This window comes from Arvicanthis niloticus, chromosome 20, assembly GCF_011762505.2.
Source record: "Arvicanthis niloticus isolate mArvNil1 chromosome 20, mArvNil1.pat.X, whole genome shotgun sequence".
Classification (NCBI taxonomy): domain Eukaryota; kingdom Metazoa; phylum Chordata; class Mammalia; order Rodentia; family Muridae; genus Arvicanthis; species Arvicanthis niloticus.
Genome location: NC_047677.1, coordinates 33107942 through 33122191, shown reverse-complemented (window position 1 = coordinate 33122191; position 14250 = coordinate 33107942). Strand labels below are relative to the sequence as shown.

The 14250-nt window shown below is 43.0% G+C and overlaps 1 protein-coding gene across 2 annotated transcripts in view; it reads right to left on the bottom strand.

The window, feature by feature from the left end:
- Nucleotides 1–966: 966 nt before the first annotated feature.
- Rtkn2 (rhotekin 2) overlaps nucleotides 967–14250 on the bottom strand; it is a 70278-nt gene continuing 56994 nt past the window's right edge. For both annotated transcript variants that reach the window (XM_034524510.2, XM_076917248.1), the window contains 2 exons: nucleotides 13206–13313; nucleotides 967–11947 (listed from right to left, as the gene is read on the bottom strand). In XM_034524510.2, the coding sequence (XP_034380401.1) occupies nucleotides 11415–11947; nucleotides 13206–13313 (641 nt within the window). In that variant the 3' untranslated portion in view covers nucleotides 967–11414. The remainder of the gene's footprint in view (nucleotides 11948–13205; nucleotides 13314–14250) is intronic.

Here is a 14250-nt window from a genome sequence, read left to right as displayed (position 1 = left end):
GCGAGCCTGTAGAGCTAGATCCTGTAAAGACTGTAGCTCATTTGCTCAATTAGTGATTCCTTTGATAGAGTCCAGCCCATTATGGGTGGGATCATCCCTAGGTTCTGTAGGAAAGCAGGCTGAGCAAGCTTTGAGGAGCAAGCCAGTAAGCAGCATCCCTCCATAGCCTCTGCATCAGCTCCTGTCTCCAGGTCCCTGACTTTGATGGATTTGTGAGTGAATAAACCTTCCCTTCCCCTCCCTGCCAAGTTGCTTTTGGTCATGCCGTCTCATCGCAGCCATAGTAACCCTAACTAAGACAACTGCGGTTATGAAAACATTGCCTGTAGACTCATAAAGATGAGGGGAAGCCCAGGAATCCAGCCTGTCAAGAGAAACAAAGGCTGTCAGTGGCAAGTGCTGCTGCCTTCAAGAAAACAAATTCTAGATAGGCAAGGAAACCTCTTAGAACTGAAACTTACAAGAAATGGGGCTGAAATTTCTATAAAAATAAAATCTTAAATAAATCAAAGATGGCTCAGTTGGTAAACTCCCTACCATGGAAGCATGGGGACCAGAATTTGAATCACGGAAGCCACATAAAAGCTGCCCGTGACTGTCGGCACCTGTAATCCTAGCCTAGTGCTTACCTGTGGAGACAGGAGGATTCCTGGAGCCTGCTTGTCAGCCGGGCTACCTGAATTGGTGAGCTCCCAGTTTTATGAGAAAGCATGTTTTTCAGAAAACTAAGGTGGAGAGTAACAGTGGAGGACCCTTGACATCAACCTCTGGCCACACTCATGCACACACATGTGCACACACATAAACATGTGCACATACACACCACACATAAAACCTGAACAAGGAACATGTCCATCAGAGGCTAGCTAATCTTGGGCTAGGATGTGACTTTCGCCTGTGAGAGAAATTGGATTACTTTCGAGGTCCATTGTTTGCCCGAGGAGCCCCTAAAGACTACAATTAAGGACTTACATTTTCTCCACGGAAAGACGGCTCAATAACCAAGTGGACCAAGATGCTAATATTCTGCTCAGATTTTATGATTATTTTACAATGATCTCAAACAAGAGCCGAGTTAGGAGAGCAAAGCAAGCCTTTGGATGACTGAAGAGAAAAAGTCTTGCTTTCTGGAGATGTTCTTCTGGCTAATGCTCTTTTAGGAAGTTGATCACTCAAGGGGCTGAAAAGAGATGGCTTGCTTCGCAATTAAAAGCATTTGCTGCTCCTGCAGAAGTCCCAAACTCGGTTCCCAGCTTGCACGAGATGACTGAAGCCCTGTGAGCACTGCACACATGCACGCATGCATTTAAGCACACAGTGCACATGCGCGCGCGTGCGCGCATACACACACACACACACACACACACACACACACATCATAAAAAGTAACCTCAGCACTCTCAGGTAGAATATGTTTCCAACTTAACAGGTTTCCAATGGTTAGCTGCTAGGCAGTCACCCCTCCACCAATCCCATGAAACACTGTTAAAATCTCACCCACTGTCTGCCTTCCCATCCATCTGACACGTTTATCATGTCACTTCTGGGTACCAGCGACTTTCGCCTTACCTTCCGATAGTTAACACATGTTTCTCTGCAATGTTTCAAAGACATTGTCAAAGATAGTGAGATTCACTTCCAAGTTGGCCTTTTTGGTACCATATGATCCAGGTCTTAACAGACTTAAGTTGACCAGCTGATAGCCATCGGGTGGAGGATGCTTGACACTTACTGTATGCTCGCTCGCTCACCTATAAGATGTGCTGAGCATGAGAAAGCCCAGGGCTGTCAGTCAGCCTTCTGAACCCTGCCCTCACAGCTCGCTCTCTCTCTCCCAATCTTAACACATATACTGTAATCTTTTATTGCTTTGTGTTTGTGAATTTTCTACAATCCATTCCAAGATTTCACTGAATGTGGCCAGTTGTAGAGCAAGGAGTTGAAAGACAGGCGCCTTTCTCCATAACCCAAGTAACGGTCGTTATAGTAACTGCACATTTACAGTTCCTGCTTGCTCTCTGTCTTATGGGTAGGTAAGACAAAGAATCGGCACTGAGACTGGTAAAGGAAACTCTTGATCTTTGGAAGGAATGACTGTGGAGGGCAACAGAAAGCAACTCTGCCTTCTACAGAGAAGTGGAGGGGGTGGGGAAATGGGACCGAAGGAATCGTTACAGCCATGGCTCGCAGTCCCATGTGTCACTGGGGCTGATTTGTGGGGAATGAAACCATCTGGTTACTCCTAACACTCTAGATTTTGGTGCCTTCCCTTGTAAGCCCTTCATAACTAAAAGCAACACAAGCTCTTTCAGAGGATCCAAGTTCAACTCCCAGCACCCTCATGGTGGCTCACAACCATTTATAACTCCAGTTCCTGGGAATTGGACGCCCTCGGCTGGTATTGCATGCACACAGATAGATGTGTATACACCTTCCCTGGTGCTGAAGTAAAATAGCTTTAAGGGTTTTTTTAAATAATATTTTGTGTGTGTGGTGTGTGTGTGTGTGTACTGCACACATGTGTGTATATGTGTATGTGTGCATATGTGTGCATACACATGTGTGTGGTATACATGTATGTGGGTTTAGGTGTGTGAGCACACACGTGGAAGACTGAGCACAAGACTGGGCTAGGCTGGTGGTGGTGCCTACCTTTATAGTACTCTTGAGGGTGAGGTAACAAGTTGGTAAATCTCAGGCTAGCCCGGGCTACATGAGATTCTGTTTTACTGAATCAAGCATTGTTTAAGGTTTCCAACTCAATAGTTCAGTACTAAGTTGTCAAGATATAGGGTTCTAGAAAGTTCTCTGGAACCTGAAGGGTGGGGTTAGTCACTGTAAAACCCTCCAGTGTCTATACTGAACTGCTAGTGAAAGAATTCAGAGAGACTCATCAAGCAACACTGAACCAATAATCTTCAAACTATTCTGGGAGATGTAAAAGGCCCCCCATCCCCGGAAGAAACCGCTGGAAGTCGGGAGACTAAGGTGGGCGAAGCGTCATGGTGGACAGACACATGCTCCTCACTCACTTCCTCTTCTGATGCAGATCTTATTTTATCTAGTGAAGATCTAAGTAATATTTTATTTGAGAACACAGTTCTGGGGTGGGGATGGGGTAAAAGCACATCATAAAACAATGATTTTATTGCCAGTTGTTGATCATGAAAAGGTTGGGGTTTTTTTTGACACCGAAACTGAACTCCATGATTAATCAATCCAACTAATTTGCAATTCTATGAAGTTAGACACTGGCTTCCATCTCCAGATGCCCAGGCAGCTAGCAGGGGTGCGGTGCTGAATGACTTTCAGAAAATCCATGGCGGAAAACTTAAAGTCGGTCCATTAATGTTGGGAAGGCTTATGATAAATCTGCTCTAACTCCCTATGGCTCCTAAGTGGCTGCTTGGAGCTGGTATCAGTCTAAAGTGGGGTGGGAAATCCCGTCTTTATGGTTTATAGAATGTTAATTCTTGGGCTGCTGCTTTCTGTGTGATGATGGCCCAGCACAGTTGAAGGCTAGCCCAGGACTTCTACTTCTCCCAAAGAAGTGTGGGCTAAGCTTGCTTTCTCATAATAGACTACTTAAGAAAGACTTTGGTATGGGGGTATGAGAATAGCAGAGAGGGAAGGATGGAGGGAGGGGAAGAGAGAAAGAGAGAGAGAGAGAGAGAGAGAGAGAGAGAGAGAGAGAGAGAGAGAGAGAGAGAGAGAGAGGTGTATCTGAGGTCTTTCCTAGGTCCCCACCCTTTGGTCTCTTCAATCAGCTTCTTCCCTTTTACAAACCTTCAGGCCTTTCCTAGAAAGTAATCACTTCAGCAGTCTTGCTGAGGTATCTGATATGGGTACAACTTAATGCTTCAGTCTCATTTGTAAAAAAAAAAAAAAAAAATAAAATAAAAAAAAATGCAGGCACAGGGCTGGTGAGACCACTCAGAAAGCAAAGACACTTGCCACCAAGTCTGATGATCTCATTTTAATCCACTGGACCCACGTGGCAAAAGAAAGGTATTGTAGCAGGATACTAACTTTGCTACATTGTATTCTCAGTGGAGCTCAGTGATTAGGCAGTAGAAGAGGAGATGGAGCTGGGAGAGAAAGGGGAGGGGAGAAAAAGAGGAAGGGGAGGAGGAGAAGGAGGCTATCAGCCATGGAGAACCACTGATGGGTCGAAAGCTGTCCTGGGTAGCAACTTCTAACAGAAGGTTAGATATTGAGTAACAACTCTAATTGTATGAACAACTTGTTGATTGAACATTTCTAAATATATAACTCCTTTAGATAATCATTAAGCTTTAAGAGTCTCATTTCTACCGGGTACTGCGAGGATGGCAGATATTGTTTGGGGTTCATTTTCTAAATTTCACCCTACAAGGTATGACATGTTGGACTACATGAAGAACCTGGATGTTGGTTCTAGAAAATAAGCCAAGCTATAGAAAAAGCTGGCATCACCACCCTCATGGCAGAGTCCGTGGAAAGAGCCATCCATGTCTGACTGGAGGAAACCAGACTGTAGATCCACATGGCCTCAGACAAGCTACTTCTTTACTTTCTCAGCTTCCTAATAGGTAAGACACCAGGAATGGATGCTGATATCTCTCTCTGATCTGGAGAACCCACAGCACCCAGCTTGATGTTCTTGGGGCAGGGCTCAGCAAGTGGGCAGAGCTCTGATAGTCCCCAACACAGCAGAATGACCCAGGTTCATTATTGTACCTTACTTCCATGAGGTGGTGGACAGCCACCCTCGCCTTTACAGAGGACGCCCTTGAGGCATAGGACAGCTGCAACTAGGGCAGGATTTGAACAGCACCAGTGACTTTCCTTCTCCCCAACACACCAACACCCACAGCATATGTGGCAGCAACATAAACTTCCTCAGCAAGCCCTCCGGACACACCTCTAAACTCCTTCTCACAGTAATGTGGCCATCTAAAGCCTGGACTCAAAAATCCAGGCACAGGAAGCTCTGCCCAGTGCTGTCACAGGGAGGATTCGGGTAGAACTGACTTGACCACAAGACTCCTGAAAATATCACCTAGCAATTGTGAACAGGAGGTCTACTCTCTCCAGCAGCATCTGGGAGGATAGACAGGAAGAAGCCAGAACCCTACAGTGTTTAAACCGAACCCTACAGTGTGACATAGCTTTTCATTTACTTTGGATAGAAACCAACAGAAGAAGCCAGAGAGGAAAACTGAATGGCTAATTTACTGAGAACCTGTTGGATCCACTCACAGGATTGAAGGATACCTTTAATGAGCTCAGACCAGGCAACTCCTATTGAAAGTCTTAAATGTCCTTTCCTAGTTTGCAAGAACATACTGTTGAAGGAGAGAACTGGAAAGCTAAGAGCATGCGCTGCCTCTGCAGGGGACATGACCATGAGTTCAGCTTCCGGAAACCACACAGTAGCTCTCAACCACCTGCGACTCCATCCCCCAGGAGATCCCATGGCCTCTTATGGCTTTGAGTGTATTCATTCATGTATGTGCTCAGACACTGTCTTAGGGCTTTACTGCTGTGAACAGATACCATGACCAAGGCAACTCTTAGAAGGACAACATTTAATTGGGGCTGGCTCACAGGTTCAGAGGTTCAGTTCATTATCATCAAGGCAGGAGCATGGCAGCATCCAGGCAGGCATGGTGCAGGAGAAGCTGAGAGTTCTAAATCTTCATCTGAAGGCAGCTAGCAGAATATTGGCTTCCAGGCAGCTAGGGTGAGGGTCTTATAGCCCATGCCCACAGTGACACACCCACTCCAACAAGGCCACGCCCTCTAAAAGTGCCACTCCCTGGGATGAGCATATACAAACCATCATAGACACATTCATATACAGAATTAAAAAAAAATGATGACTGACGGACATAAAATCAATCACAGAATGTAACTGTCCAATCCTAGGGTTCTTACCTATACAGGTCTGCATTCCACAAAGACAATTCATTGGTTTTAATACTTGAGTTTAGACTGATCATTCTCAAGACTTTTTCTTCTTTTGAGGTAAACTTCCTAAGTTAAAAATATGTTTTTATTCAGATAACCAAGCTCTCTATAAGATGTATTCATTCACAAACACCGAAGGGAAACTTGTTCTCTCTCTCTCTCTCTCTCTCTCTCTCTCTCTCTCTCTCTCTCTCTCTCTCTCGTGTGTGTGTGTGTGTGTGTGTGTGTGTGTGTGACATCTGCTCACTAGGAGGCTAGAGCATGATGTCCTGTCTTCTTCTACTGCTCTCTGCCCTACTCCCTTGAGACTGGGTCTCTACTGAGCCGGAAGCTTAGGGTTTGGACCAGTGAGTTCTGAGGATCATCTTGTCTCTGGTCCCAAATGTGTGGACAGGCACACATGGCTGGCTATGTTCAGCAGTTTATGTGAGTTCCAAGGACTGAACTCAGGTCTTCATGCCCACTGAGCCAGCTCCTCAGCCCTGTTTTTCCGGAGCCCTGTTTGTTTTCTGTTCTGTAGATATTTTGATACAAAGACGACTCTTCCACTTTTTAAAGGAATATATTTTGGTATTCTGAAACATGTTTGTGGCCTGGCATAATTACAGATACACTCTGTCTTTTCAAGTGACCTCTCCTTTAGTAGTCTAGGTAAGAGATGACCATGTTTCCCCAAAGCAAATTGCTACCCATTGAAAACATAATTTTCTGCGCGATCTTGCTTAATTGTTAAGCCTGCCAGGATCAGCACCTCCCCCTATACTCACAGAAGAAGAAAAATACTTTCAAACATTTCTGTAACAATTTTCTTTTCCTTAATTCACTCAACTTTAAGGTGTTTTACTTTATCTACACCACTGATTGGTTATCCTCTCTCCTGAGAGAAATGGAAAATTTTCTTTCGGAAAGAAATGTAAAATACTTACAACACCCTTAGAAATAAAATCAGGACTTGAGAGACTCAAGGAAGGGTTGCCCACTTCTCTCCCTCTCTCTCCCTGACTCCAAGAGAATAAATTAAGTCTGAGGGAGGAGAATTAATGCAGGGTGTGTCCTTGTGGCCAGTGACTCACAGGCAGGGGAAAGCCTGGCTTGATAACCTAAAATCAGAGACTTTTTGGGGTACACAGACTGCCTAGAATTTCATGCAAATACTCAACCATTAAGGACTCCAAGGTGCCCGGATGTTGAGTTTCCTAGCATCTAATGATTTTCCCTCTGAAGCTAACTGCCCATCCATCTCTGCAAGATCATCCCAGAAGGAGAACCCCAGGGAACATGCTAGAGACTGTCTTCACGAACCAAGTCCTTTAATTACTACATAGGTTTTACTTAGATTTCCTTCAGTACCTTTGATCATACATAAAAAAGTCTGATAGAATTAATATTTTTGAATCCAGACATTTGATCCACATGTAGTTAAAGGAACACTGCTAATTATGTCAACCTGTTAGAAAAGACTGCAATCTACTTTCAAATGCAATTCTGCCGTTTAAGAAGTCTAAGGTGGGGGCTAGCTAGATGGCTCCGTGGATAAAGGTGCTTGCCACTAAATACCTATATACATATATATATGTATATATATGTATACACACACACATATATACACACACACACACATATATATACATATATACATATATATGTATATATATATATATATATGCTGCATAGATGGTGCAGTGGTTAAGAGCACTTGCTGCTCCTGCAGAATTCTTTTGCATCGATACTGAGAGAGGCTTACCTGTGATTCAGTTCAACGAGGTCCAAGGACCTCTTCTGGCCTCCACGGGCGCACATATTTGCAAGGGTGTGTATATATGCACGTGCGCGTGTACACACACACACACACACACACACACACACACACACACACGAGTCAATGCTTTTTTTTTTTAGCGGGGGGGGGGTGTTCTTCAAGACAGGGTTTATTGGTGTAGCTGTCCTGGAACCCACTCCATAGAGCATTCTGGCCTCGAACTCAGAGATCTGCCTGCCTCTGTCTCCCCGGTACTGAGATCAAAGGGAAGCACCCTCTGTCTGTCTAGAAAGGCTGTTGAAACATAACAGACAGAGAAGACAACTGCCAGACTGTGAATGGTCATTAATATCACCTTAACTGCTACCCACCAACCCACTCTTGAACGTACCAATGAGTTCCGGAAAGTTCTGGCCAGGAGATACAACTCCCTGCAAGAAGCCTCTTTCTTCCTCCTTGCTCCCCGCATCTGCTGCATCTTTAACATGGCTGTCCCTGCTGAGTTGCACAGGCGATTGCGTTTAAATGGCATTGAACACAAACTACACCAAAAGCCCCTATAATTTCATTTTGGACTGAATTAATTAACTTCACAGTAGGTGGCCAAGGTACCTTAAGGGAAGACTTGCCAGCATCACCTACCCACCTTGCAGTATTGATTTTTAATGAACAGTGCTAAGTGAGGGACATTTGCTCCTAAAAGGCAGAGACAAATATTGATAAGGAATGTGTAGTTTTCCACACACAGCTATATCTGAAAGTTGTGTATGGAGCAGTGCAGAGTTAAGAATCCGTGCAATCGGCATTCGTGGCCATGCTTGGTGTTTTAGATGGATTTTAACTTGAGAGATGTGCATTTACCTTTAAAAGGGTGTTCTTTCTCGTCGAAAGATGTCAAAATAAGGAAATTGCTGTTTGTTGTTTACAGCGCAGACTGTGAGGTGTAGATGCAACTGCCGGAGACGTTATCTTTCCGTCATCGCAAGCGCTACAATATGAAATATCTGGGATTTTTTTTTCTATTAAGTTTCTCCAATTATAATGCTATCAAGATCCGATAGCAAAGAGATGAATCGGAAGGACTCTGGAGGACCAGCTCACACAAAGCTGCTGCACCTTTCCTATCACGTGACGCATCCCTCCTCCAGCTTTCTAGTTCAGCAAATAAAGGGAAAACGTCTTAAAAATTCCATGGCAGCTTTTAAGCCAGTATCTCCGGATATTTTTAAGTTGTAAAAGAATGAGAGAAGAGAAGGAAGGAAGGTAGAAAGAGTTAGGAAGAAGGAGTAGGAGAGAGAAGGACAAGTCTGTCCTAACTTTTCTTTTGTTGTGTAGGGTGGGAGTGGCCTAGCATTTAATGAGGAGCAGAGTGGCACAGACAGGACTGCTAAAAATTGGTGGGGGTTGGGCAGAGCTTCACCCACCATGAGGCTCTGGGAGGGAGGCTGGTTTCAGACCTGGTTCAAAGCTGCCCTCTGAGAACTCCACTCCTCCAGAATACCTCCAGGAAAACACACAAAGCCTAAATTCCTCCAGCTGTAACTTGTACAAGAAATCAGAGGATGACCGGTGTATTTAAATCCCTGCTTGTAATAGAGGAATGCAGTAAGAAGGGGGGGGGGGGGCACTTCGGCGCCAGGGATCAGAAGCAGCATCTTCTAACAAAAACAAGAAGAAAAAAAAAAAAAAAACAAAAAACAACAACAAGAAAAAGAGGTTGCATCAACAGTCCATGGGAATTGTTGAAGATGTTGGCGAGGGCTGACAGAGACATTTTCAAGCAATAATATAACGTATGATGTATAGTGTATTGAAATGGCCATTACTGGGGCTGTAGAGATGGCTCAGTGGCTAAGAGCACTGTCTACTCTGCCAGAGGTGTTGAGTTCAATTCCCAGCAACCACATGGTGGCTCACAACCATCTGTAATGGGATCCGATGCCCTCTATATACATAAAATAAGTAAGTATTTTTAAAAAGAGAAAGAAATGGAAATTACCACCAAAACTTCTGAGGCCCTTTCAGTTAGATTAAAACAAAAACAAAACCACGCCCACCTATTCTTTAGGTTTCCAGGGGTGTAGGAGTCTACATAGCTTCTACCTTCACCGAGGGCTGTGTGTTACTGCTCCCGGGTTCCCCATTTTACTGGGGTTTCCTGGGCAAGCAATAGTGTATTTATTACCTGGCAGTTATAGCAGCACTGTGTAGAAATGAAAGACAAAACCAAGACAAAACGGACAAACTATCCCCCTCTGCTATCTAAAAAAAAAAAAAACAAAAACAAAAACAAAAAAAAAAGATGAACGGTTGCTTCTATGAATGCCTTTGTTGGCCATGTTACATGGATGTAGTTCCCACCCGGATCGACACAGCTCAAGAATCTGGAGTCTACTTCCCTAATTATGAAGGTTTATGGTGCCCGTTAGGGCTTGGGAGGCCCTAGACTTTTCAGGACTGGCGTTAACACCCTCTGGGAAGTTTTGCTTGGAAATTCTGATGACATTTTAAAACCGTTCCGCTGTTCTTGTTTACAAAAGGGGTTATTATAAAAAGTGGATTTTTCTTTTTGTCCATTTAAGATATTCATCCTCTTGCTAGTTATCCTCCCATTCAATTTTATAATCCTGTTTGGGTCACTGTGATTAGTTGCTATGGAAATTACCTCCCATGGAAATGGCGCCAATGTGATTACTGAATGAATATGACTTTTAATGGGTAATATCAATAACAGACATCAACCCTTACTCAAAAAAAGAAAGAAAGAAAGAAAGAAAGAAAGAAAGAAAGAAAGAAAGAAAGAAAAAAATCTAATTAAAAAATTGAAAAAGGATTAATTCTGAAAATTACTGTGGTCAACCTTCCTGATAATTTTTGAATCTGCCATCTGCTTTTAAAACAAGCATTAAGTAAAAATTTAAGGCATTAATCAGCTACTTGTCTCCCTGAATTCCAGAGGCCACAATGGAGATTAACATCATACAGCAAGCCAGGCGATGGGGGGCATTTCATATCCACTTCACTCACTAATAATTGTGGGCCTCGCTGATGAGCGGCAAAGTCAACAGGATTTCAGGGCTCATCAAGGAAATGACTTTGAATAGCAGATTACAAATTCCCTTTAAAGACAATGAGGTTAATATTCGAAAATTTATCCCAGGAATTTAAAAGGTCAACCCTATAGACTATCCAACAGAGAGGAGTCAGAGGACCGTTAGATTCGAATTCCAGAAGGCTGAAGGGAAACATTTCCTTGGGTGGATTCTGTAATTTGTGGTTTGAACAAAACCTTTGAAACATTCCATTAAGTATTAAAATTTTCACAATGAGAATACAGCTTGTATTGAACACATTCTATGTTACCAGACTCTCTCCAAAAAAAAAAAAAAAAAAAAAATTAATGCTTTCTTCTGCTTGCTGCCTGTTCACTGCCTGCTACTAAATTAGGAATAAATTAATCCTTCCAAAAAATAGGATAATGTCTAGAAACTGCCTCTTTTGCTCTGTGGGGGAAAATCATTTATATTCTGGAAAGAAGTAAAGGAGAAATCTAATTCTCTATTTAAAGGTGCTTTTCTGTACCTAATAGCTTATTAATGGCTTCTGCAAACTGCTCTGGTCTTTACCTACACAGTTACAGAACATTACACATATAATACCTCTGACCGTAGCCTTACAGCTGGATTTATACAGTACAGGGTTTCTATACTTGTGCTTGGAGCCATGATCTAGGGTCCAGAATGCCTCTGATCAATTTCTGCCTTGGAGCTGGCACTGGCTTCGCGTCAAAACTGGTTTTAGTGTCTGGGTGTCCACCGTCCGCTGAACTATTTTGCCTGGCAGGGAGAAGTTTTCGAGGGGCAGCTACCGGTTTCTGGAGATGATGCATAGGCGGTGATAGTCTGGGATCCGAAGGTGAGGCTCCAGAAACACTGACCTGGGCCCCGTTGCCCTCCCACTGATCCGAGCTGCCCTGTGTCTTTATGCTGAAGGGAAGCTGATCTGTAGGAGGGAGTGGAGCCCGCCTCTTTTTCCTTTTCCCATCGGGGGCCGGTTTGCCTGTTGGGGACAACACTTTCTTCTGGATGACCATTTCATGATTGCCATCAAAGACTGCCGCCCATGGGGGTGCAGTGGATTGGTCATCCCGACCCATGAGGAACTGTCCGTTGGTCTCTCCGATTTTTTTTTGTATTATGTCCATTACACTTTCAAGTTTCACGGGTGAGTCGATGCCTGTAATAATTTCAAGAAGAAATTTCATGGGGGGGGGGGGGAATCTAACAGTCATATGTACTTTATCCAAATAAGTTCTTATTTTCCAAATCAATATTCTACCTATAATGAGCATTAAAAACTTGGGAGGAGGATGCGTAATAAAAACATTGATTTATGCAAGTAAGTTTATCAAAGAGCCCCCCCCACCCCCAAGCAAGGATCTCATGTATCATAGCTATACATTACACATCATATATACAATGTACACAGTACTGGGAAAATGCTTAGAATTCACACTGGCAGACACATCCTATCGCTTCTTGAACTCTGTAGCGTAACTAGCTATCATACAGTAACTTTTTCTAGACTCAAACCCTTATTTTGTTTACTAGGAAGCTCTCTTTATAAAGGGCATGGGAGTCATGAGTCAGCAGGTTTTCCTACAGCCTCTTGAAGTCCCTGCTGTGGGTAAAAGCCAAAGGGAAAGCAAACAGACAAAATCTTCCCAAAACCAATGCCCCAGGGCACGCACGAGTCCCAAACCCTCACACTAACTTCCGTGATTAGGATGCTGGGTAAAATTTCCCTTGGGAAAAGTCAGAAAACTGAGATCAGTGTTTACTGATTTGTGTCTCTGACATTTCAAAGGCACCACTTGGGATCTAAGATTGTAAATATGTATATTTATACACATACATACACACATCCTTGCAAGTGTACTGGCAAACACTGTCCAGCACAACCTGTCCCGATAGTCGCAGCTTCATCTGGGAGGCCACCCCGCAGGAGTGACACCTTTCAAGGTGTGGGAAAGTGAAATGGAAACTCAAGAAAGATTAGTGTTTGAATTAGACTTAACTAATTAAGTTTTTGACTGGAGGTGGGTGCTTCTATTCATTAATATTTCCCTATTGGTCATACAAGCCAACAACAACAAAACCCACTGGATAAAACAGAGAAAACAATAAACATGATTACATCTTAGAGTCTGTATGTTCCTATTCTCTGAATCCTTATTCTTTCAAGCCTGGAGTTTTTTGTTTGATCAGGAGCATCCAAACTATGAAAAATACGCACTCATTAATTTTAATCAATTCATCTATTAAACATGAGCTTCTCAGTCTATAATCATAGTCTTTTTAAATTGATTCAATTTGACTGTGCCCCGAGAACTTTAGCATTTTAATGTCAACAGAATAAGCGGCTGGGGTGTGGACAATGTTGCTTTTCTGTCGCTCTATGGCTCGGAAGAGGCAGGCAAGCCCCACACACTTACTCATATCATGATACACTGAGGTCGCATCCTTTGCCAGGAACAAAGGTGGTTTCCGTGGTGACATAATCTCAATTCTCATAAGTTCTTCACAACAATGCTTCCACTGGCCTAAGAGAGCAAGGAAGGAGAAGGCTACTTTGAAAGATAAATAGGAAGATATGTTTTTCATTTTCTACCAATATCGGTACTTTGTGTGTGTATGCACCTGTGTTGGAAAAGAACAGTTTATCAATAAAGCCTAGCTTTCAAGAAACTTGTATAAAAACCCAGTACAAACCAGTTTCTGAAGCTGATTCTTCATGAGTGACTCATTAAACAACAACAACAACAAAACAAACAAAAAACCAGTTCTGGGTAGATACTGAGATCCCTAGGTCAGTTAGTACAGCATCACACAAAACTATCAACAATCACATTAAATGTCATATTCACTCTGAAAGAAAGTGTGCACGGCTTCTCTTCTCTGCTGTAGATAAAGACATCCACAATTCCAGACACTTGAAAGACAGATCCCCACTGAAATCCAGCTGTCAGACGGAGGAAGAAATATAGAATTCAAGTCTTCAGACATATCTCTAATTTGAGTTAAATTTCTAATTAAGAAATGAGAACTGTTAAACCTTAAGGTTTGGGGACTTACTTCTCCTCTATGGCTAAAAAAGGATTGGTATTGGCTGAGTTGCTTCCCTGTTTACCATGTGTCTACCCAATGACATCACAGAAATTACGTAGGGCTCATGGCCCCGCATCTCACATCACGAGAAAAGTGGGGACGACAGACCAGACGCCTTCTAAGGTTAACACTTCTTTCCTTTTTTTTTTTTTTCAGTAGTCTGTGCATATTCAATCTGTCCAACATGGTAGTTTAAAATTTTTAAGACGTTTTGTGTTTATTACATATTCGTTTTGTTGTCGTGTCACATGGTGACAAATGCCTGCACTTTGAATCCATTACCATAACTAGTTAAGACACATCAAAAGCCTTTCAGGGTATTTTATTATGATGCTGATTACCACACAGCAAACCAACAGGAAATAAACCCTC